The sequence below is a fragment of the Caretta caretta genome, chromosome 24 (assembly GCF_965140235.1).
Source record: "Caretta caretta isolate rCarCar2 chromosome 24, rCarCar1.hap1, whole genome shotgun sequence".
NCBI lineage: Eukaryota > Metazoa > Chordata > Testudines > Cheloniidae > Caretta > Caretta caretta.
The window spans coordinates 6,185,798-6,210,833 of NC_134229.1; the positions used below are offsets into that span (position 1 = coordinate 6,185,798).

Here is a 25,036-nt window from a genome sequence, read left to right on the forward strand (position 1 = left end):
ATGCTGGGAGAAGGCTTTGTGGGGGTCAGGTCCTTGCTGTATAGATGCTCATGTGTAATTGACCATATTTAGGTTGACAGCAGGATTTGAACCCTAGACTTTCCACACTCAGAGCATGAGCTACTACTGCTTGAGCTAACATAGCTAGATAGCAGCATCAAACCTTTTACGTGGCCCTGCCACTAATGGAGGACACAGACTCCCCCAGAATTGGTTGTGCATATACAATCCATTGATGAGCGAGTGCTACTCGTCTCCCTGCACCTGCTCCATTGAGAGGGTGAGCCTCTTATGGGACTTGCTTGTTAGTTCATGCTGTATCAGCACATGCCTTTAGCTCTGGAGGTTCCCCAGTTCAATCCCAGGTGTATCGGCCAAGGCAGTAGCCATCCCAAACACCGTGCTGACCTGATCCACAGAGCTCAGAATGATACAGTGGAACTCAGTGGAACTCCCAGTAGCTTGGGAAGCAGCTAGGGAAGATTCCTTCCTGACCCATTGCCACCGGCCACTGAAGCATGACCATAAGAGGTGACAGTGTTGATGCTCTGCCAGCCTGAAATCCTTTTCAGGGCAGTTTAATAGCCATGTTTGTACCATGTGGCACAGAATCAGGTCTTGTCCTACAGAAATGTTCTGGATAGGTGGCTGCCCCCCACACATACAATTTGGGTGTAACCCACATTCCATCTCAGTCTGGATCCAGCATTGCTGGGCATAGAGAGGCCTGGTCCACACTAAAGAATTCCACTTCCCAGCCAGTTTTAATTCACCATCCCCTTAGGCTCCCAGAATCCTTCTCCCACAAGCTGCTTGCTGGTTCAGGGAGCTCAGACAGGGACTGCAGGAGGGCCCTGCCACACTTGACTAGAGTGCCCCATGTGGACGCAAGGTGCAACAGCCACCAGAACAGCGTGGCGAGAGCAGGTACGATGCACACGACTGCTATTCACACTGCTCCCAGCCCATCGCTCCAGTTAACTATGGAGCACGCAGACACAGCAAGAGCTCGCACTCCTCCTCCTCTATCTAACCCCTTCCCCCCAAACCAACCCTCCCTCCCTCATGTCTGCCAGTATCTACACAGCTCTATGACAGAGTAACCACCTTGGAAACATGGCATAGCCACACAGGGGCCGGTATGTCTTTTACCAACCATTGCACTGCTAAACAGGATTAATGAGCACCCATCGCACCCCGACCTGGCTGGAGAAATTCCATGCAAACCTCATCAGAGCGAGACACACGCCCCAATTACAGCTGGTCCCGCTTGGCTTCCAGCATCTCCTTTGACCTCCTCACAGCCGCGCTGACACAGGCCGTGTCAAGACCATTTCGGGGAGCGGGACGGGATTGAGCTGGGAAGGAGTAATCCATCAAAGGGGCCGAACAGAGCAAAGAACAAACACCGCGGGGGTCATCGATGGGGGAAGCCTGCTTGGAATCAACACGCAAGGTCAGCAGCTGTTGAAAAGCTAATTGGAAGGCTCAGGTCTCGTCCTCCCTCAGTCCTCCCTCTGATCACAGTATGAGCGTTGGACTGCTAAGAACTAAGGACTAATAATTATTTCAACTGCTGCAGCACCCAGAAGTCCTACTCAGGATCAGGGCCTTGCCTGCTAGGTGCTGTACAAACACCTAGGCCTGCTCTACACTAGTATTTTTAAGATTGACAGGGTTTATTAGAGGTGTGATTGGTATTTAGGTTGCCTGACACTTCTCATTATAAGCCCCTGTTTTCAGTTGCTTATAACTTTGCCAAACTTCAACCACTTGGGGGGGAATTTTCCTTGCTGGGTGTCTGCTTCAGGCTGAACTGTTGTGGAAAGTGTCAGCCAAAATGTTTCAGCTGTTTCTGATAATGAGACTAGAGAAAAATACATTGTTTTGCCCGTGTTAAAAAAAATCTGGCAACCTTTTTTTTAAGAGAGCTCTAGCAGCTCTAGGCTTTTGGAGCAGGGTCCTGAAATTTGGCGGGGCCGGCGCGGGGGTGACCTATGTGCCTTTTGCTGTGCCAGTGGAAATCCACTCAAATTTGGCCTAATTATGAGCCTTTTAAAAACGGCAGTTTGCATGTGCTCAGTAGAGATTTTTTATATTTTAGCAGCTAAATTCCTGAAGATTTGGTCCACACTGAGCATGCTCCAGTCTGGCACTGACCAAGACTTTCCCTGCAATTGCAGCTCTGGGCTGCTGAAGTTTGTGCCGGATCTGTCCCTGATCTGAGAGCAGGGAAAATCTCTCTCCTGTGCTCTCAAAGACCCCCTGCTAGACCCAGGCAGCTTTGAAGAGGAAGCTGCCTGATTTGAATGCAGGGGGACAAGAGCCGGACCTTTAATTGCATGTCCACACGTTATGTGTTCCACAGGACCCCTTCCACATTCGTTGCACAGGATGGACAGCGAGTCAGGACATTGCAGGAAGAGAAGAGACGGTTTCATGGTTAAGGCAGCTGAATGCTCCTCTGGAGGGCTGGATTCTACCCTTGCCTTTGCCACAGAGTTCCTGTGTGATGCGGGGCAAGACACTGGCACCAAACTTTTCCCAGGTGGTCACTAATTGCACGTTCCTCGTTTCTTGGGCACTCGACCTGAGAGCTTGGGATCTGACGGGCAGAAGCGCTGAGGGCTCACAGCTGCAACTGAAGTCTTGGCAGCTGGAGCTGCGAACAAAGAAGATGCGAACAGAGGGAGTTTGCCTGGGAACCCTTGGAGAGGAACTATGGTGAGTGCGGCACTGGGTGGCTGTGTGGTGAGTTGGTGGGCTAAATATCCGAGTGTCTGTCTGCTGGGACCATTTGTTTGACTGGTGCCAGTTGCAGGGACCGTTTGACCGCGGGGTTGTTTGTTTGAAAACTGTGAATTGGGAGTTCTTTGCTCCAGATGGGCCTTGGGTGGTTGATTGGAGGGAAGGCTTTGAGCCAGGGCAATCTGCTTCAAGCCAGCAGCCTTATAAAAAAGCAGCCAGTTGCAAATGGAGTGAGCTGCAAACAGAGGGAGTTCACCTGGGGTCCTACAGAGCTTTTTTGCCTTTCAGGCTTCTGAAAAGTGAGCAGTAAATACAACATCTGAAGGTTTCAGAGTAACAGCCGTGTTAGTCTGTATTCACAAAAAGAAAAGGAGTACTTGTGGCACCTTAGAGACTAACCAATTTATTTGAGCATGAGCTTTCGTGAGCTACAGCTCACTTCATCGGATGCATACCGTGGAAACTGCAGCAGACTTTATATATACACAGAGAATATGAAACAATACCTCCTCCAACCCCACTGTCCTGCTGGTAATAGCTTATCTAAAGTGATCATCAGGTTGGGCCATTTCCAGCACAAATCCAGGTTTTCTCACCCTCCACCCCCCCCCACAAATTCACTCTCCTGCTGGTGATAGCCCATCCAAAATGACAACTCTTTACACAATGTGCATGATAATCAAGGTGGGCCATTTCCTGCATAAATCCAGGTTTTCTCACATCCCCCCACCCCCATACACACACAAACTCACTCTCCTGCTGGTAATAGCTCATCCAAACTGACCACTCTCCAAGTTTAAATCCAAGTTAAACCAGAACATCTGGGGGGGGGGTAGGAAAAAACAAGAGGAAATAGGCTACCTTGCATAATGACTTAGCCACTCCCAGTCTCTATTTAAGCCTAAATTAATAGTATCCAATTTGCAAATGAATTCCAATTCAGCAGTTTCTCGCTGGAGTCTGGATTTGAAGTTTTTTTGTTTTAAGATAGCGACCTTCATGTCTGTGATTGCGTGACCAGAGAGATTGAAGTGAAGAGGCTCTTAGAAGGAAGACACTATGGATAGTGAGCGATCAGCCGTTGTGACCTGTACGGGATGTGCCATGTTTGTCTTGCTCCCAGAGGATAGAAGCGACTTTCGTCTGTACAAAGTGCAAGCTGGTCTCCATGTTGGAAGAGAAGGTTAAAGGACTAGACACCTAAGTATCAACCCTGTGCTGCATCAGAGAAAACGACGGCTTTCTGGATAGAAGTCAGCAGTTGGTACTGCAGGCACAGCATGCTGAAGAATCAAAGAGGGCAGTGCAGAAATTGGTAGCATGTGACCTCCAGAAGAAGAAAGAGGAGAACCCGTGTACCCCCAATGCAGATAGAGGTAAGAAAGCTTTTTCAGGCTCTCTGCACAGCTGGATTGGAAGAATCATCCGAGAGAAGGGATCAGAAGGAGACCCCATCGACCGGAAGGCATGGGATGCACTGTCCTAGGGATGGGGGCTCCATGACCACTACTCCCAAGAGGAGATGGGTGGTGGTCGTAAGAGACTCCCTCCTAAGGGGGACCGTCATCCATCTGCCATCCAAACCGGGAAACTCGAGAAGTGTGCTGCTTGCCTGGAGCTAGAATTCAGAATGTGATGGAGTGTCTGCTGAGACCGATCAAGCCCTTGAACCGCTACCCCTTCCTACTTGTCCACGTGGGCACCAATGATGCTGCCAAGAATGACCTTGAGTGGGTCACTGCAGACTATGTGGCTCTGGGAAGAAGGATAAAGGAGTTTGAGGCACAAGTCATGTTCTCGTTCATAGTCCCTGTTGAAGGAAAAGGCCCAGGCAGGGACCATCGAATTGTGGAAGTAAACGCGTGGTTACGCAGGTGGTGTTGGAGAGAGGGCTTTTTTTTGCCTCGGTCTTCACAGACAAGGTCAGCTCCCAGATTGTTGCACTGGGCAGCACAATATGGAGAGGAGGTAAGCAGCCCTCAGTGGTGAAAGAACAGGTTAAGGACTATTTAGAAAAGCTGGACATGCACAATGCATCTGAGGCTGCTGAGGGAATTGGCTGATGTGATTGCAGAGCCGTTGGCCATTATCTTTGAAAACTTGTGGCAATCGGGAGAGGTCCCGGGCAATTGGAAAAAGGCAAATATAGTGCCCTATTTAAAAAAGGGAAGAAAGAGAACCTGGGGAACTACAGACCAGTCAGCTTTACCTCAATCCCTGGAAAAATCATGGAGCAGGTCCTCCAGGAATCCATTTTGAAGCACTTGGAGGAGAGGAAGGTGATCAGGAAGAGTCAGCATGGATTCACCAAGGACAAGTCATGCCTGATCAACCTGATTGCCTTCTATGATGAGATAACTGGCTCTGTGGATATGGGGAAAGTGGTGGACGTGATATAGCTTTACTTTAACAAAGCTTTTGATACGGTCTTCCACAGTATTCTTGCCAGCAAGTTAAAGAAGTATGGATTGGATCAATGGACTATAAGGTGGATAGAAAGCTGGCTAGATCATCGGGCTCAATGGGTAGTGATCAACAGCTGGATGTCTAGTTGGCAGCCGGTATCAAGCGGAGTGCCCCCAGGGTCGGTCCTGGGGCTGGTTTTGTTCAACATCTTCATTAATGGTCTGGATGATGGTGTGGATTGCACCCTCAGCAAGTTCGCGGATGACACTAAGATGGGGGGAGCAGTAGATATGCTGGAGGGTAGGGATAGGGTCCAGAATGACCTAGACAATTGGAGGATTGGGCCAAAAGAAATCTGATGAAATTCAACAAGGACAAGTACAGAGTCCTGAACTTAGGATGGAAGAATCCCATGCACCGCTACAGACTGGGGACCAACTGGATGAGTGGCAGTTTTGCAGAAAAAGACCTGGGGATTATAGTGGATGAGAAGCTGGATATGAGTTAACAGTGTGCCCTTGTTGCCAGGAAGGCTAATGGCATATTGGGCTGCATTAGTAGGGGCATTGCCAGCAGATTGAGGGAAGTGATTATTCCCCTCTATTTGGCACTGGTGAGGCCACATCTGGAGTATTGTGCCCAGTTTTGGGGCCTCCCACTACAGAAAGGATGTGGACAAATGGGAGAGAGTCCAGCAGAAGGCAATGAAAATGATCAGGGGGCTGGGGCACATGACTTACGAGGAGAGGCTGAGGGAACTGGGCTTGTTTAGTCTGCAGAAGAGAAGAGCGAGGGGGGATTTGATAGCAGCCTTCAACTACCTGAAGCAGGGCTCCAAAGAGGATGGAGCTCGGCTGTTCTCAGTGGTAGCTGATGACAGAACAAGGAGCAATGGTCTCAAGTTGCGGTGGGGGAGGTCTAGCTTGGATATTAGGAAAACTATTTCACTAGGAGGGTGGTGAAGCTCTGGAATGGGTTATCTAGGGAGGTGGTGGAATCTCCATCCTTAGAGGTTTTTAAGGCCTGGCTTGACAAAGCCGTGGCTGGGATGATTTAGTTGGTGTTGGTCCTGCTTAGAGCAGGGGGTTGGACTAGATGACCTCCTGAGGTCTCTTCCAACCCTGATCTTCTATGATTCTATGAAATACACTAAGTGTGATATAATGCTATGTACTCTGAAAAGATACCAGCACCTCAGATCGGGTACCCAACATGAGTGGCTATGAATGCTATGTGCCTCAGTTTCCCGTCTGTAAAATGGGGATAATACCATCCCCTTGCCTCACAGGAGTGTGGTAAAAATAAACTCACCTGGGAAGCGCTCACATGCTACGGGGTGAGTGCCCTAGGAAAGCCCATGAAGAAATTAATCATTCCCCTCTTCAGTGCAGGCTTTGAAGAGTGTGAAATAAATAAAAGCCTGCAGTCACCTACCGAACAATGAGCAGAAAATAGACAATTAAGTAGCTGTTCTTTAAGTGACCACTCCACCCTGTGGACTGAATGGGACCAGGCTCCTGTAGGGGGAAAAAAAAGAAAGACCGTCTCCATGCATAGGCACAAAGGGGTGGAATTAAGGATGCACCGGCAGCTTTCCTTCCAGCATCTCCTGACCTCCGAGTGCTTGACTTTGCAACCTTAATAGAGTTCTTTGGACATGGTTTTCTGTGTGCAATTAGTTATATTGCAAAAGCACCCAGAAATCCCATGCAGGATTAGGACGCTGGTGCGTTAGGGGCTGTACACGCATGCGGGTCTGCTCTGCACTAGCACGGTTGGAAGCAACAAACGGGAGTGCTTGTCTGGACAGAGCTATGGCATTTCTGTCCCTGCGTCATGTAGATTTGCTCCGTGTCCACTTCAAGGCTGAGCCTCCAAGCTCCCATTTGCAGAGCGGCTGGGTGGCCCTACCAGCGTAGGAGCTGTCCCTGGGTTCACTCTCACTGCATGATTGGAACCCACAGCCGGCTGCCCAGCTGCCTCAGGCAAATCTCTAGTTAACGCAGAGGGGACGATCAGTCCTCCCCGGCACACACCAGCCCTCTCCACACGGGGCGAAGGGATCAGAGAGGCCTAACGACGCAGACAGGGGCTGTGTTTTAAAGAACATCCCCGCTCCCGCCCTGGCCAGGAAAACATAAGCACCCAAGGATGACATGCAATGCACACGCCTACACCCACACATACTGCAAGTGCACACACATACGCCATACATTCTCCACACACTGACCCCTGATTCCACACACACACACCTGCCTGCAGGCTGGCTGACAGGCTGACACACACACAAAGCTCTGAAAACAGGCACATCAATGGTATATCCACAGAGCCATGGAAAATACCCACATGTGTGTTCAGCGGCACCATTGCTAGAGGGTTAATCGTTAAGGATGGGCTGAGATTTGCAGTTATAGCTGTGCATGAATCCCCCCAACCAACTCACAGGTGTGCATTCACATGTATGTACACGCTCTCCCTTGCACAGACACGGTGACACACACGTGGACAGGTGGAAATACCCACCCGCCCCCGCCCGTCCTTTCTGGCCGTCAGAGAGTCACAACAAAGCCAGCCTTTCTCCCAGCTCGGCAAGCCACGCCAATCTCACAACCCACTGTGCCAAATTACAGGCAGCGGGCTGCCGTCAAGAGCAGGAACATTACCTGTCATCATCGCGGCACATGGCAAGGCACAGGGCCCTGCCCCCACTCTCCTCCCCCGGCTCCTGGCAATGAGGGCCAGATCCCACCAAGCTGTGCCCCCTGCCGAGCCCCTGAACTTAACAAGGGTGGATCTTTGCTGTCACTTGATCACTGCCTTTCAAAGCGCCTTGCGCTCAGGAAAGGCTCCTGGAGGCGGTAGGGGGATGAAAGCTGCTTGGCTAATCCTTGAGGGGAAATTGCAGGGGAGAGGTATGAGATTCATTATTATTTTCAGGGCCAGGGGAGAAATACTATGTGCATTAAGTGTGAAGGGTCTGGGTTGAGACCCCTGTGGGCTGACATCCTTCATGCTTCATTTCTCGCCAGGGCAGGAAGGACGGCCCAGTGGTTAGGGCGCTAGCCTGCAAGTTTGGAGATCCGGGGGTCAATCCTGTCCTCTGACACAGGCTTCCTATGTGACCTTGGGCTAGTCAGTTAGCCGCTCTGGGCCTCGGCTCCCCATCTGTGCCATGAGGATAACAGCACTGGCCCATAAAGGGTGGGGTGGGAGGATAAATTCATTCAAGAGGGTGCTTACATATTAGAATGCTGGGGGGGCCAGACAAGGCCCGAAGATAGACAGCTAACTCAATCCACAGAGGCAGAGGCCCCCATACACCCATCATGTAGTGCCCCACCTGGGCTGGATTGGAACCAGTGGCCAGGAGGACTGGGATCAGAGCAGTGGTCCCTCTCGCCCGCTCTCCTGAGCCCCGCAGCAGCCAGCATCAGCTGCTTCGGAGGCAGGTGCAAGATCCCCTACCGCTCTGGGCTAACATGACTCCAGGCAGGTGGAGAGGGGACTCGTGCCGAGAAGCCAGAGGGTTCACAACGCTGGCTGATATTTACGAGTCTCGCTCTGGGTGGTCTTGTGGATCTGGATATCCTAGTCCCAAGCTCTCAGGACGTCAGGTCTGCTTCATATGAAAGGTGGTCTAGTCCCTGGGCCAGATCCCCACCTAGTGTAAATCAGCCATAGCTCCAGTGGAATCCACCCGGAGGTCCTCTACCCTCATAGCAGGTACAGCATGGGCCGCAGCAGCGTAAGCTCCTCTCCAGCCACAATCGTATGCACTGATCCCTGAACAATCTACCTGCTTTTATGCCCCACGCACCCCAGCGTCTGAGCACCTTACAGACACCGGCCAGGGAGCCAGGGTGAGGCCCGCCTGAGCCATGGTACAACTACTTTTAAGTGCCAGGTCGCAGCACTGCTCAGGTTTGGCCCGGCTGCTCTTCTGTCTTGACCACGGGAAGGGGGGGGAGTCGGGGCCAAATCTGAGCGAGTGGCGTTGCGACCTGGTGCATGGGGTCACAGCACTGCTCAGGTTTGACCTGGCCGCTCCTGTCACCGTAGGCAGAATCCGTGGCCCCAGGCAGCTGCCTAGTTTGCCTATAGCTAGACAGGCCACAGAGCAGGTACCTGAATAGATTATCCCTCCCCGCCCCATTCGTCAGCTTTAAATGGCACCCCGCAGCCCCTGCTCACAGACATTAACGAATTCACCACCCCGGGAGCTACGGTGCATCATCCCCACTTTGCAGATGGGAAACTGAGGGAATATCAAGACAAATTCAGATTAGAACTAAGTCACAAATCGTTAGCCTGGAGGGTGAGTAACCACCGGAACCAAGTGCCAGGGAAGTGGTGGATTCCCAATCTCTAGGTGTTTTCAGATCCAGCCTGGATTCCTTTCTGGAAAGGATGCTTGGGTCACACATGAGTTCTTGGGCTCCCTAACTGGATGTAATTCTCTGCTCTGCGTTACACTGGGGGTCAGGCCAGGTGATCGGTCCCTGCTGGCTTTAAACATTGACGTAGCTATAAGTGACTCATGCAAGGTCAGCCAGGGGCAGACCCAGGAATTGAGCCAATCCAGCGCCCCCCACTACCCCCTTCTGCCCACAGCGTAACTCAGTCAGTCTGTGTCCCATTCACACCAGGGCCATTCTATGGTGGGAGGGTCCCCCCCGGATCTGAGTCGAGAACCTGCAATCTCGTTTGCCCGCCTGCCAGAGGATGTGAAACAGCCAAGGAGCGTGGGGTGGATGAGACAAGGCCAACCTGCTTCTGCAAGTGCAGAATGTTCAAAGCCCCGCAGAGGAATGTACAGGAGCAGTTGGAATAACGGCAAGCGTCCTAGTGGGGCAGACAAAGGCTTGAAGGCCAATCAAATTGCATTCAGAAAGGGGTTCATTACAGCTCCTATAAACGCTCAACGGCATATTTCCCTCATTAGATCCCCCGGCGAGACGTGCAAGTAATAGCATTATATTCAGCCAGCCAGCCAGCCAGCGCTGCCTTGAAAGCCCGGCTGCGACAGGCCTGTTCCTCTCCCTAGCCCAACGCAAAGGCCTCCTCAGGGCTCGAAAGCACTTGAGATTGCAGGACTCAGGTTAGCTCATGCCGGACGCGGAGCAAAGAACCTGCCCCCCCAGATTCAAGCGATTTCTTTGTGAGCCCCTGGGCCAGAACTAGCAGAGTCTGCACAACTCCGACACATGGAACAAGTTGACGGTAGAGAAGCATTGGATTTTTTGGGGGACCTGGCACATTCAGGAGATTTGGTGTGGCCACAAAATTAGCCCCAACAAACCCAGTGGTAGGGGCTGCGTTACATGAGCCGGGAAGGAGTCAAAGCCTGATTTTGTCAGACCAACGTTAGGAGCAATGAGATCCTGCGGCTGTCCAGCCACCCAGCTTCGTTAGCAGGCTCCGCGCTAATCCAAAGCAACACCCTGGCAGATGTGAAGGGACTGACCTGAAAGAGGTCTATAAAATCATGACTGGTGCAGAGAAAGTAAACAAGGAAGTGTTATTTACTCCTTCTCGTAACACAAGAACTAGGGGTCACCAAATGAAATTAATAGACAGCAGGTTTAAAATAAACAAAAAGAAGTATTTCTTCACACAAAGCACAGTCACCCTGTGGAACTCCTTGCCAGAGGATGTTGTGAAGGCCAAGACTATAACAGCGTTCAAAAAAAGAGCTAGATAACTTCATGGAGGATAGGTCCATCAATGGCTATTAGCCAGGATTGGCAGGGATGGTGTCCCTAGCCTCTGTTTGCCAGAAGCTGGGAATGGGCGATAGGGGATGGATCACTTGATGATTCCCTGTTCTGTTCATTCTCTCTGGGGCACCTGGCATTGGCTACTGTTGGGAGACAGGATACTGGGCTAGATGGACCTTTGGTTTGACCCAGTCTGGCCGTTCTTATGTTCTTAAAGATTCAAAGGACTGGCTTTTCCCTCCTCTTCCTCATTCTCCAGTTGGGAACACCCCCTTCCCAATGCCAGAGGCTGCAAAGCCTCTTGGATCTCTTTCAGTTCCTCACCCCCACGCCCTGTATCTCGCTGACAGCAAGGCCAGAAACCTGCATCACAGCACCTGGAAGGCAGCCAGGCAAGTTGGGAAGGGCACTGAACTGGGAGACAGGAGACCTGCTGGGTGACCTTGGGCAAGCCCGTGTCGCTCTCTGTGCCTCGGTTTCCCTTTCCACCCTTTGTCTGTCTTGCCGACTATATGCCTGCACAGCACAGGGCTCCGGATCTCTAAGTGCAGCCATAAGACAAATACCCCTAGCTCCTCCATCAGAAGCCGAGAGGTTCCCAGGGGCCTGTTTTGCTAGCAGCTCGCTTGTTGGCTTTTGCTGGTCACGAACCTAACCCACTATGTTCAGCGCCACAGCAGATGAAGGGAAGCAGCACGAAAGGGGCCGTGGCAGAACTGGGGTTCCCATGTGTCCTGCAGCCATTGGGGATCCCATAGCTAACCCTATGGAATAAATCCATACCATACCGTCACAGCAAACTCCAGTAGCTGGTTCAGGGCCCGGCGCATCAAACTCCATAATCTTTCTGCATACGACCACGCTCTCTGGTTTGCTCGCCTGGCCGAGGTAGCAATCACAAGCTGCAGCCGCCCTGCGAGGGTCCGCTCGCTTTCCGGTCTCTGCTTCATGCCTGTAAGGCTTGGCTCCTGCCTTCCTGTTTTGGGCGGGGAGGGGACACAGGGACAGATGATGGGACAGGAGGTGAGATTGGGTGGAGGGGGCTGGGCAAAAGTACCAAAAGAGGATTGTGCCCCTGAAAATGAGGTACCATCTGCGGGGGGAGGGGAGCATGTGCTCCACTGCCCTCTACTGTAAGGTATCAGAACTGCTCAACTGGGTGTCAGAGAGCTTCACATCTCATGAAGATTCTCCCATAGTTCAGGTGGCAGGGGCAGAAGAGGCTCAAGACAATCAGCCGGTCTAGGCAAAACTTCAGTATGCTTCCCCCAGATTTGGCCCAACTCCCCCATGGCGGAGGGGAGGCCATGATGGAGGTGGGGCAAACTCCTGATCCAACTGGAAGCTGCCTGTAACAGCTGGCCCTTCTGCCTACAAATCTAAATCCTAGATCTAGATCCCCCTCCCAGTTTGTTAGGGCTGAAAGTCAGGCTCCAGATCCTGCTCCTCAAATCCCCAGCTTGAGCTAATCCCTAAATTGGGGTGACCCTTGAAGATCTGTCCTGCAAAGGCAGCAAGCAAGGGGTTTCAAAGAGACTGCTGAGATCCCTGTAGGAGCTTGAGCTGGGCTGCCAAGGGGCCTGGCTAACATGGGTTTGCCACACAGCACGGGGAGATTCTCTGATCCCCGTTTGAGACCTTAGCTCAAGGGCAGCGGGAGCTCACTGCAGAGCAACAGCAGGCTTAGGGGAGGCACCGGGCGGGAAGGCCCAGGGACGGGATGTTTAGACAGAGTCGAATGTTGGAGAAATGCTGCCAAGCAGAATTCTGCTCCAGGTCATTGAGCAGCAAAGGCCCAGGCGCGCTGGGGGAGCTCACGGTAGCTAACAGCCTTTGTCTGCTCAAATCCCCGTGCAAAGCGCCGCAGGGTTTTGTAGAGGCTTTTGATCAGCGCAACGGGTGTAACAATCCCTGTGTGCAGCTCAGTGCTTGTGTGCAGCCCTGCATGGACAAAGCAGTGTGTGCAAAACAGTGCCCATGGGCAACCCTGCAACAATAAACCAGGGTGTGCAGCCTAGCCCCCACGGGCAACCCTACAATAACAAACCAGGGCGTGCAGCCTAATGCTTACGGACATCTCGGCAATAACAAAGGCTACACAGCCCACCACTCACAAGCAACCCTGGACCAACGAACCCTGTCACAGCGACCTCCTGTTAACAAGCCAGTGCATGCCGCCCAGCGTTCACCAGCCACCCAGCTCGTGCTTTTAACTCTGGAGGTCCCCGGTTCAATCCCGGGTGCACAGAAGGCGTGAGGCCTGGCGGCTGGATTCCACCCCGAGGCCCGTGGTGGTGGCGGTGAGCTAAGGGATATCCACCTGCCCGCCAGCGCTCCACAGGTCACGCACGCCACGGGGCTGCTGCACAGACATTGCCAGAACACCAGGCCTGGCAGGCAGTCTACGTGCCAGAGCCCGGGTAGCCTCAGAGGGAGTGTCACTGGTGTGGGTGACACAGCAGCCAGGGGTGTTTGCAGAGCGTCACCAAGTCCAGGGGAAATTGGAAATGACAGCGGTTGAACAGACAGCAGGCCCCTGCCCTCCCCCAGCCGGCACATCAGCACAAGGGACAGCACCAGGGTCCCCTGCAGCTAGGGTGACCAGACAGCAAGTGTGAAAAATCGGGACAGGGGGTGGGGGGTAATAGGAGCCTATATAAGAAAAAGACCCAAAAATTGGGACTGTCCCTATAAAATCGGGACATCTGGTCACCTAACCTGCAGCTCAACAGACAGGCAGAAGGAGGCTGGGGTGCCTGGGGGGGAGGGTAGAGAGGTTAGAGCAGGGGGCTGGGAGTCAGAATGCCTGGGTTCCACGCCCAGCACCAGGAGGGGAGCGTGGGCTAGTGGTTAGCGCGCCAAGTCCCTCCTAAATTGGCTCCGTGTAAAGCTGAGCCGCACGCAGCAGGTGGGCTGCTGTTGGGAATCTGGGCTTTGCCATCCCCTCCCACTCCTGAACACTGGCAGAACCGTGAGTCATGCTGGCCAATGGGAAGTTTGCCAGCAGGCCCCCCTACCTGCTGCTAGCGTCCACCTGGGACTGAGGAGGTGATGGGGGTGTGAGAGCGGGAGCAGGGCTGACATCATTCCTCTGGAGACCCCAGCCATGAAGCTGCCAGAGAAGGGAAGTCTGGTGGGAACGCCAATATCTCAGCTAAATGCCAAAGGAAGTCGCTCTATTTTGGCTCATCCCTTTCTGCCACTGCTTCAGTAAACTGTTGCTGTGTGGCTGTTCAAAATCTGCCATGCTTCACTCCAGAGCTGGCTGCATTTCAGCACCAGGTGAGAGATCCCCGTGCAAAGTGGCTAGGTAGCTGTTAACCAGCTGCCACGTTCCACCCCAGAGGTGGCTGCATGTTGGTGGCAAGCGAAGGAATTCCTTCTCATGCTTTGAGATGAGCGGCACTAAAGAAATGAGAGATACTACTATCTACACTCCTATTGAGGGAGTCAGAGTCAGGACTCCTGCGTTCTATTCCTCACTCTGCCACTGGCTCATGGGAGGACCTTAGGCAAGTCACTTTCCTGAGCTCTGTGCCTCAGTTTCCCCAGCTGGGAAGTGGGGCTCGTGACACTGACCGCCCCAGGGTCTGCCTGGCATGGCCCTGCTGGCAGGCTGAGGGTATCGCTGTTACTCACTCATTTCTTCCTCTGTGGCAGGGAGATAGCGGTTCGCAATCTGCTCCATGCGGCTCAGAGCTGCCTTGGCCCCAGGCTCCAGCACTTGGCTGATGATGCTGGCATTCAGGACGATGTTCACCCCCAAGGCCACAATGCCCATCACGTCCTCCACCACCCCGCTGGCCCTCTCCGTCAGCCGGCCCACTCGCTCGGCGGTGCTGGACTGCAGCTGCTCCACGCCAGCAGCCAGGCTGTCTCGCAAATTCCCAAGGACCTGGGGGGCGACAGGGACGAACTCACATCAAGAGCGGGGCCCACTGACACACCAGTTCTTCACTTGCAGGCAGAGTGCGGGGCAGCACCGTTCCCCAGGGAGGAGGGGGTGGGCAGGTGCAGGGTTAAGTGTTGGGCCGTATAAGGAGAGGAGTCCATTCAAAGCCCCTGGTAACATGAGGGGGTACCAGGAAGAATAAGATTAAGGTGTGGGTAAGCGTGAGGGGAAGGTAAATTGTGCAGTAAGTTTGGGGGGCTGGTGGGGGTGCCGGTAAATTTAGGGTGTAAGTTTGGGGGGAGGATAAATTGTGCAGGTAAATTTGGAGGGTGGGGGGTGGTTGGCAAGAGTTTCATGTTCAGGGAGGGATCTGAGGAGGGTGAATTCAAGAGCAGGGGGTGGTATGTGGGGCTAGGGGGGTCACAGGAGGGTCGGAGGAGGGGCATAGTGGAGGGCTTGGGGGCAAGGGGAGTTACCCTGCTTGGTGGGGGGGGACATGGCACATGGGCACAGAAGCCTGCTTAGGGGAACCAAGCGCTCTGCTCCGCCTGCAGGGCCAGGCATCTCCCTATCTCCCAGGGCAGCCAGGGGCCAGAGGGAGAGGAGATCTCTGACCGGTAACCCCATCCTTTGCCTCTGGGGTCCTGGCAATGGCTTTCAGCTGCAAAGAGCTGTCTGGTGGCACCCTCTGGTGGCAATGCCATGTATGGCAGGTGTGCATGCCACCAGGATACGTGCTTTTGGGAAAATACCCTGGCACAGTTATCTCCCCCAGAGCTTTACGCCAGAGACGGGGCCATTACAGTCAGGGCAGTCTGTATGGCAGCAGGCTGGCCCGATGCGTATCTGTAATGATGATGCCCACACACTCAAGTCTATCAATAACTTTTTTACGTACATCCAAACCAGGGGTGCAAACAAGAATGAAATTGGCAGCTTCTCCCCCCGACTATTCGACAATAATAGGGGGGCCTGCTCTTGGAGCTCCCAGAGTACTTTACAAGCAGGAATGAACTGAGGCTCATCAGCTCCCTACAGGGTGGCAGATTATCCCCCTTTTGCAGGTGGGGAAACTGAGTCACGGAGCTGGGACGTGAGTCACCCAAGGCTACACAGCTGGGAATAGAAACCAGGAGTCCTGACTTTCAGCCCCCCCATTCACTAACCACTAGACCCTACTCCCCGCTCCCAGAATAGAACCCACAAGTTATGACAAGGAAAACGGGATGGTTTTTCGGTTGTTTTCTCAGTCGCAGCATCCACAGCACCTCCGTCAGATCTCAAAGCCTAACCCCACCCTAGCAACGGGCCTTTTACCTCGTCTGCTGCCTGATCCAGAATGGGGAATCTTGCCTCCAGCTCATCCACGCCTCTCAGTGTGAAGCTATTAACCGCAGCTACTGGGCAAGAGAAAGCCATATGCATGTCACAAATGAGCACCCACATCTCAGACTCAGTCGGGTTCTGGCCTACAGGGGATGGGTTGGGGGTGTCTGTGAAGTCTGGATCCAAATCTGGGTTCAGGTTTCAAGTTAGGGCTGTTGAAAACTTTCCGCCAATGGAAACTTGAGTTATTAACTAAACTAAATTTTTCACAATAATTTTTTCTCTCTGTCAGAAAACTTAAATTCTCTGTCAAAAAACCAAATGCCCACAAGACAAAATATTGCAATTTTGAAATGCTGCCAGGGTTTCTCATGGGAGTTGTAGTCTAGGTGCTCCATGCTTCCATTCTCCTATAGGGGGTGGGCTCCCCTGTTGGACTTCATCTCCCATGATGCACTGCCTCTCCTCACCAAGAAGGGATGCTGTGGTGCATCCTGGGATCTGTAATCTGGCCAGGGAGCCCCACCTAAAAGGAGAATGGAGGCATGAGACATCCAAACATTCACTTAAAATGTACTGCTTCCATAAATATTCCTGCCACTAAAAGCTCATCCTGGAGAGGATGAGTGAACACAAAAGGGGCATGGGATCAGGGTAGCTGTGTTGACCTGAAGCACCTTACCTTGGTAGCAGGGTTCTAGTCTATTATGGAAGTGTTAGGAGGGTTTGCTGAGTTGCTGGTGCAGGTAGCTCATTACCGTACTTGGACAGAAGGGAGCTGGGAGTGGTTTTCTGGGGAAAGAGGATCTAGAGTGTGGGCTGAGTAGTCCTGTGGGAGGAACCTTAGGAGCAACCAAGCCTGGGCAGAAGATTTGAGCTGAACTTGATTATCTTGCTGCTGTTTGGTTAGTGAGAGAAGGCCAAGCGCTGGTGAGGGGGGTGGGTTTGGACGCCGTGTGGAGGGTAGACTTCCTTTGTAGAGCAGGTTAGGAATGGTGGCTGGACTCTTGCACCAATGCTTTGGTGCCATTCTGCTTTCGCTCCAGAAATGGAAATATTAAGAAAGGGCAAAGAAAGGGCCATTCCCATGCCATAGCCAGTCTGACCAGTCCTAGCAACGTCACTCATTAAGCCTCGCCCCCCCAGTCATACTCACGTGGCACCTCCAGCCTCTGCATGACCGGAGTGGCTGCCATCACGGCCACCCCCACCACGGTGCTCACGCTGCGCTCTGCCATGCCACAAAAGAAACCCACCACGGGGTGGGCACCCTTTATGTCCGCGTAGGTGAACACAGCGATCTGATAAGCCGAGCTGAACAGAGGGATACTGCCTAGGCGTGCCAAGGTGTTGCCCTGGGGAGGAGGGAAATGGGACTCGCGTGAATCAGGCTTGCTGGCGAGCATCTTTCAGTGCCGTTGCCTTCAGGCCTGAACAGCAGCTACCTGACCGCATGATGTCACCTGCTAAGCGCAGCCCTTAAAGTCACCCTGCCGTCCTGGAACCCCTCCACTGGCTTCTAGTGCGTCAAGAACAAACCCCTTGTCCTCCCTTTCAAAGCCTGGTGCAGTCTCCCTCCCCACCCACCTAATACAACCTAACGTTCTGGGAGTCACTAGAGGTTTCACGCAGTCTAACAAGTTCTATTTAACTGAACGTATCAGCGGTTCGATCCTGGATGCAGTTCTGTGTTGACAGTTGCGGTGCAGTTCTTTTTTGACCTCCACCTCCTGCCTAAGTCTCTAGGACTGACCCACATGCTCTACAAATGCCACTTCACTGAATGACTCAATTGTAGGTGCAGAACCATGCCCGCAAGTTCCACCCACTCCAGCAACCAGGGCCATCCCTAGCCATTTGGGTGTCTTACGGGGGACTGTGTGGGGCCTCAGGCCTTCTCTCCACCAGGGTCTGGGAGGCAGGAGCTGTGGGGGGGGGCACTTTTGGGGGCCCACAGGCCCAGAGTGGCCCAGGGGATGAGCAGGGGGCCAGGAGTAGCCCACTCCGCTTCCCTCGCCCCAGCCGTGTCACTCAGGGGAGGCGGCTTCGGGGAAGGGATCCCCCCCCCACACTCGGGTGACCAGATGTCCTGATTTTATAGGGACAGCCCTGATTCTGGGGTCTTTTTCTTATATAGGGTCCTATTATCCCCCACCCCCTGCCCCGATTTTTCACACTTGCTGTCTGGTCACCAGCAGCGGCGGGAAGCGGAGCAGCCCCGGCACCAGGCCGCTCTACTCCGCCAGCTCCCAGCTGCAGTGCTCTGCTTCCCGCCACCGGTGAGCGCGGGGTCGCTGGGGGAAGAGGTGGGATGGGGGCGGGCCGGGGGCAGAGCAGCGGGGAAGGGTAAGAGGGGGGAGGAGGGAGTTATCCGGGACCTTCCCGCCCCAGGGATGGCCCTGCCCCTTGCAGTGGGTGCAGCCCGTGGGGGGCCAGCCGAGGGATAGGGCTGGTCGCCGGGGCTGGTACTTCAGTGTGTGCAGCATGCAAAATTGCCCCAAATTTCATGGTGCCCTACACAGCTGCGTATGCCTAAGGACGGCCCTGCCAGCAACCCCCCCGAAAATTACACACATTGTTGAATACATTCCTTGCACTGGTTTCCTCTCTGCTGCCTGCGTTCTTCCCATTCCTTTCTCCTCGCTGCTCCACCTGGGGCAAGGCCCGAAGCCCTCAATCAGGAAAGATTCCCACTGACTTAGTACCTCAAATGATTAGGGCAAGGAGATAAAAATCACAGCTGCCACCCCAGCCTGCTCAAATTCCTGCTGCTCCGCAAGATTTTTGGCTCTTTTTGTTGTTTGCAGCCAGAGCCTCGTCCCCACCTGCCCTTCGGTGAAAGTCTTATCTGTGCCAACTGTGCATCAGCCCCCCTAACTCTGCACCTTCCAGGCCACTGCAGGCCCCGCTCCCTCTACAGTTTAACAAAAGACTCACACCAACCCCGGTGCCCTCAGAGCATTCTCTGTAGCATCCAGCCCCTGATCCGGGGCCATGTGGACTATCCAGGCGTGCTGTGCCCAAAGGAACAAAGGGTGACGCCGGTGCAATCATAACATGCTTCCCAGATCCTAAACTTAACAGCGTAACCCCCCGTCTAACAATGTTTCTCTGGCCCAGCGTCCTCTTCGGCATTTTCAACCCCGCCTGGCTGAGACCGCCTTTGCAGCAAGCCAACTCACTGTCCATTTTCTTCTTCAGCGAAGGGTGCCAGGGGGTCTTCTCCCCCACCCTCCGAACACAGCACCGCAAACCTTTGAAGTGCACTCAAGGTAAGGTTTCTCTTTCACGCCCCCCCAAACCTGCTATTTTTCTCTTCCTGAAGTTCTCACAGTCCTTCCTTTGCATTCAGTTCAGACTGGTGGCAGGTGACTTCTCGTGAACCAGACCATGCTCTGGTTACACAGACAGATGGCAGGATGAAGATCTCACCCTGGTTTACACCCACCTGCCCGCTCCAGACACAGATGATCCAAACACTTTTTGCAGTATAGAGACGTGACCTCTCCCCTCACACCCGGAGCCACATTTCACAAGGACACGGGTGACCTGCGTGAGACCAGCTTTCATTTGAGACAGGCTCTGGTGAACTAGAACATACATGCCAGACTCAGGAGATTCCCCTAACCCGCCTGCAGGCCTCTGTGCCTGTTCCAGGTGGCACTGAGTCGGTCCTGGGTCACACTGGTGTCGTTGATTCTTCCCATTAAAACAAAAGGGGTTTTCTCTTTCCCCGACCCCAAATAGAAATGGAAACAGGAAACGTGAAAGTTGGGAGATTTGACCCAGTCTTTGCGGTCAAACCCGGCTAGCTCCTTATCTAGGGCCCGATCCTGCCCACATAACTCCACTCACATGACTAATCCCCTTGCTTTTCATGGCACTACTCAGGGGAGTCAAGGATCAGGCCCCACACTTGCAACTGTCTACTGGTTAAAAGTGATGTGATAACTGCTCTCTTTTTTCAAACCCGTCAGTAACACCGACCCTTCAAACCTTGGTGCAACCGCATGACTCAGTACAGCACTTTACGTGGCAAGAGGGATGTTAAAATCATACTGCAGCCTTTGTCCAGACTTGCACACCGCTATAGAAAGCCGTAGGGCCTATGTCAGGGGTGGCCAGCCTGTGGCTCCGGAGCTCCATGCGGCTCTTCAGAAGTTAACATGCGGCTCCTTGTACAGGCACCGACTCCGAGGCTGGAGCTACAGGTGCCAACTTTCCAATGGGCCGTGGGGTGCTCACTGCTCAACTCCTGGCTCTTCACAGGCCCTGCCCCCACTCCACCCCTTCCTGCCCTCTCCCCTGAGCCTGCCATACCCTCGCTCCTCCCGCCGCCCCAGAGCCTCCTGCATGCCATGAAACAGCTGATCAGGAGGTGCAGGGAGGGAGGAGGCGGCGCTGATTGGCGGGTGGAAGGTGCTGGGAGCAGGGGGAGCTGATGGGGGGCTGCAGACATATTACTGTGGCTCTTTGGCAATGTACATTGGTAAATTCTGTCTCGTTCTCAGGCTCAAGTTGGCCACCCCTGGCCTATGTCATGTGGGAAGTCTGACGCAGTTACAGTGGTTCCCTTGGGCTCTATAATCTACGAATGCAATGGCCGCACATTTGTGTGACTGAGTTGGTGCCTATTTTAATCACATGTTGTCATTATGGCTACTATTGAGCTTTTGCTCCTTACAGATTGAGGGCGGGGGAGAAATACACAAGACACATCTGTGGAGTATCTTCCTCTGCAAAGTTCTCAGAGCACTACAAACGGTGACCTTGCATGGTGGATCAAAGCCGGTGCGCAGCGTTGTCATAAGCTTGACACTCATTGCTCTTCGAGCTCCTGCAGCCGCTTTTGGGTGAGACCCCCAAAGCTTGGCAAATTCTGATTGACCAGGTCAAGTGGTGTGCACAGACAGAGCGAGCCAGATGCCCGGAATTTCTCTGAGTCAGTGTTGGAGCCAAGAATAAAAACCAGGAGTCCTGGCTCCCAGGCCTGTGCACAGACCACACCTGGCCTTATGACCGTTTCCTACTGCTAAAAGCTGGCATGGAAAATGACAGCAGGTCAGTGGCAGGCAGGTACAGAACCCAGGAATCCTGATTCCTGGCATCCTATGCTCCGTATGGCATATTTGTGACTGGCCTTGAAGAGTTGCTGACACCTTCTGAAAAGCTACCTAGCCACGTGTCTGTTGTTTCCAACAACACCCAACCGGGAGACGCAGCTCGGCTACATTTTGTCCTCACTTACACCTATCCCCAAGCCTAAATGCGGGCAAAACGTGCCCCTGTGACACTGAGTGTGTGTGTGTCGGTGGGAATAATGAGCAGCACGGATCTCAGTTTGTTGGCCAGTCTCCATGGAGACGCATCCAGGGGTCAGTACAGACTGTGAAGGATGTGATGGGCATAAAGGCAGAATGGGGTTGATCCTCAGCTGGTGGACACTGGCAGATCACCACCGAAGCCAATTCAGCTGTGGTCATTTATACCCGCTGAGATTCTGGCCCAAAGTCTTCTGAATAAATTGTTCTGCAGAACTTAGGGGCAGCTTTTGGCGTTGTTTGTATACAGCGCCTAGAACAACAGAGTCCTGGGCCTCCCAGGTACCTGCCCGAATGAACACGATGAAAGAGAATTAACACGACAAAATCTACTTACATTCTTTAAAGCCATGCTTCCTGCTCAGCAAGGAGGGGGGAATGGAGAATGCTGGAATCAGCTGTCCTGCGGTCTGAAGAGGCTGCTCTTCTCCCTAGAAACCAACCAGTGGGGAAAAGGTTTCCACTGAGCAGCCTTTATGTTGGAAAAGTCTCCACCCCTTCGCTTTTGATGGCTTTAATGGATTGTTGAGCAGAATTCCAGCCTCAACGAGGATTAATAGACTGGATCAGATTAGCCCAGGGCCACATTCATAGTTTTAAACAGCTTGGGGGGGAACCCAAGAGCCAGACTCAAGAGTTTTTTTTTCAGGACCAAGTTCTCCGAGAAGAAAGCCACAAAAGGGGAATGCGGCCTCACGGGGAACGAACCCAGTGCCCAGGCATGTACTAAGCTTGAAACTCAACTTTTGTCAACGAGAAAATCTTGCAACTCCCATCAAAGCCCGGCTCCAAATGGATCCAGAGAGCAATGTGTGGCTTCTAGATGAAAACGAAGGGAGGTTGGCACAATTTCACTGAGAGTTTCTCTCGATACGAACACTGAGGTCACAGAAAGCTGCAATGTCAATCTACCCTGCGCTTAAGGCAATTGGTAGGCATCACTGCAGCATGCCAAGACATACCCGGGCCAGCTTTCATCCAGCTAGCATGGCTAACAGTAATAAACATGGTAGCAGGGGCTAGAAACCTGCGTACAAACCCAGGCTCGCCAGCGAGCTTGGCAGCATGGATTAGTCACCCGAGTACATGTGCTACACCGCTATGGTTACCCGATGCCAGCTACATTAAAGCTGGCACGGGCATGCCTACTATCACTCCTCCCCTTGCAATGGGGACGTACCCTGAGTGTGCAACAGGCTAGTGTGAGGTAGATTTACATCCTGCTTGCCATGAACTAAGTATTTGTATAGCCAAACTCTTTGAACCTCCAAGAGCAAAAGCCCTCCGTAGCCCGAAACCTCGAGAAGAGTTTTTGCTCATTGAGAAATGTCTTGATTCTAGAACTAGGGATGGACCACAGGATTGTACGTAATCCTGATTTTGTAGAGTTCAGAGGTGGATCCGAACCGGCTCCTCTCTCTGTAAAAGGAGCAACTCAAAATTCTGTATCCGGTTCCACCAACTATTATAAACAAGAGTTTCGCTCTCCCACATCCCCCACGTAACCAATGTTTAAGGAGCCAACCAGGTACTGCAGCATCCTTCTGAAGGAGCAATTTCTCTCTTGCTAAGCACCTGTAAAGCTAGCGCTTAGAACGGCTTGTTTGTCGCATCTCCTGGTATCACCCCTCCCCCCAGAACAAGCTGCCCTTTCTGACAAAAGAGGAGCAAAGCATCAGGCCTGGTCTACCCCTAAAACTTCGGTCGACGTAGCTCCATCGCTCTCAGCTGTGAAAAATGTCATGCCCTGTGCAACGCTGTTAGGTCGACCTAAGCCACAGTGCAGATGCAGCTAGTTTGACAGACGAATTCTTCCATCAACCTAGCTATTGCCTCTTGGGGAGGTGGGTTACCTGCACCGATGGAAAAACCGTCAACGTAGGAAGCACCTGCAGCTCCATAGCTGGGCCGCTGTAGCATGCACGTAACCTCAAGCTGACATAAAGAGCAGAGCACCAAATACATCTGAAGTGATACACGGTGTTAGATTTATATGCAGCTGGCTAACAGCTCATTAACGTTTTCTCTGCATAGTCAGCTATACAGGAGAGCAGGATAGAATTTGGGGTCAGAGTCCCCCTTGTCCATGGGGAGAACCCTTAAATGAGGTGGGGGGAGGGATAGGTTTCATTCCCACATGGCACAAAGCATAGCCAGATTACTGAGCCTTTTTGTGTTTGTTTGAAAAGGGAGATAAGCCCTGACACACGTTCATGTGAACTCGATGAGTTCCGGCGGTTAGCACTCCCCCCTCTCCCCCCCCCCGTGTCAAATCTCTCTCTGAGGTCATCTGCAGAGATGTCGATGCTACGGGAAGTCTGCAAAACAGCCTAATTAGGAATAGATTCAGGGTGATGCCCGGAGGGACACTGGGAAGACCGGTTTGTTATTTTGCGGGCCCCTTTCACCTATCCGCCAATCGTTTTTGAACCATACCCTACTTATCTGGGGATAAAGCTCGACTGCTCTGGGTCCTGTTGACAACACATTGAGAAGACACGAACTAAAATCCAGTCAAGAGTCATACACCTTCTCAGCTTGCCGGCCACTTGTGCTCTAACCTCATGGATATCTACCCATGACTTAAGTATTGCGTCTGCCAAATGCAGTGTAGCAGCTTGGAGCTCCAGTCGTCACTGTGGCCATGACCAACACTGGTGGGACCCGGACAACGTCAGTTTCCAACCTTCCGCTCTCGACTGGTATAGCTCTCCCAATGACTGGGCATGAAGGCAGGGCCACCTATCAGGACAGCTTACTTCACAAGGTCATCTTAAAGCCGCCTCAAAAATGCCGGCAAAAATCAAAACGTCCCTTTGCTGAAATAGTTGAGCTTCTCAGACAGTACATCAGACGTGACTTTTCTAAGGAACAGTGGCAACAGGTGGTGAATGCCACTCCCAGTCCAGTGCCCTACTTACTGGGTATGCTCTGCCACTGACTTGCTTTGTGAACAAGTTACTTCCCTTCTCTTTGCCTCGTTTTCCTCTCTCTAGTTCTCATGAGCTCCAGTTCAGTGGCCAATCTGCTGGACCATACTGGCTTTGCAACAGAAGTGCAAAGTCTGATCATCTCTGCCAGGGGAGGACTTTTATCCATTGCTCACATAAGATCTATGAATAGCCAATGTTTTACCTTTGGAATGCACTCAGCTGTATGTATGAGAGATCAATAAGACTGGGACTTTTCAAAGAGAGGACTAAGGGGGAATATGATAGAGGTCTATAAAATTATGACTGGTGTGGAGAAAGTAAACAAGGAAGTGTTATTTACTCCTCAGAACACAAGAACTAGGGATCACCAAATGAAATTAATAGGCAGCAGGTTTAAAACAAACAAACAAAAGGAAGTACTTTTTCACACAACACACAGTCAGTCTGTGGAACTCCTTGCCAGAGGATGTTGTGAAGGCCAAGACTATAACAGGGTTCAAAAAAGAAGTAGATTAATTCATGGAGGATAGGTCCATCAAGTGCTATTAGCCAGGATGGGCAGGGATGGTGTCCCTAGCCTCTGTTTGCCAGAATCTGGGAATGGGTGACAGGGGATGGATCACTTGATGATTACCTGTTCTATTCATTCCCTCTGGGGCACCTGGCACTGGCCACTGTCAGAAGACAGGATAC

At 52.6% G+C, this 25,036-nt stretch overlaps 1 protein-coding gene across 1 annotated transcript in view; it reads right to left on the reverse strand.

Moving 5' to 3' along the window:
- The window catches only part of LOC125625789 (perilipin-2-like), a 44,169-nt gene extending 22,302 nt beyond the window's left edge, over window positions 1-21,867 (reverse strand). Inside the window, exons 1-5 of the mRNA XM_048828285.2 lie at window positions 21,748-21,867; window positions 17,246-17,444; window positions 16,081-16,163; window positions 14,511-14,766; window positions 11,660-11,847 (exon numbers count right to left, since the gene is read on the reverse strand). Of these exons, the coding sequence (XP_048684242.2) occupies window positions 11,660-11,847; window positions 14,511-14,766; window positions 16,081-16,163; window positions 17,246-17,444; window positions 21,748-21,762 (741 nt within the window). The 5' untranslated portion in view covers window positions 21,763-21,867. The remainder of the gene's footprint in view (window positions 1-11,659; window positions 11,848-14,510; window positions 14,767-16,080; window positions 16,164-17,245; window positions 17,445-21,747) is intronic.
- Window positions 21,868-25,036: the final 3,169 nt, after the last annotated feature.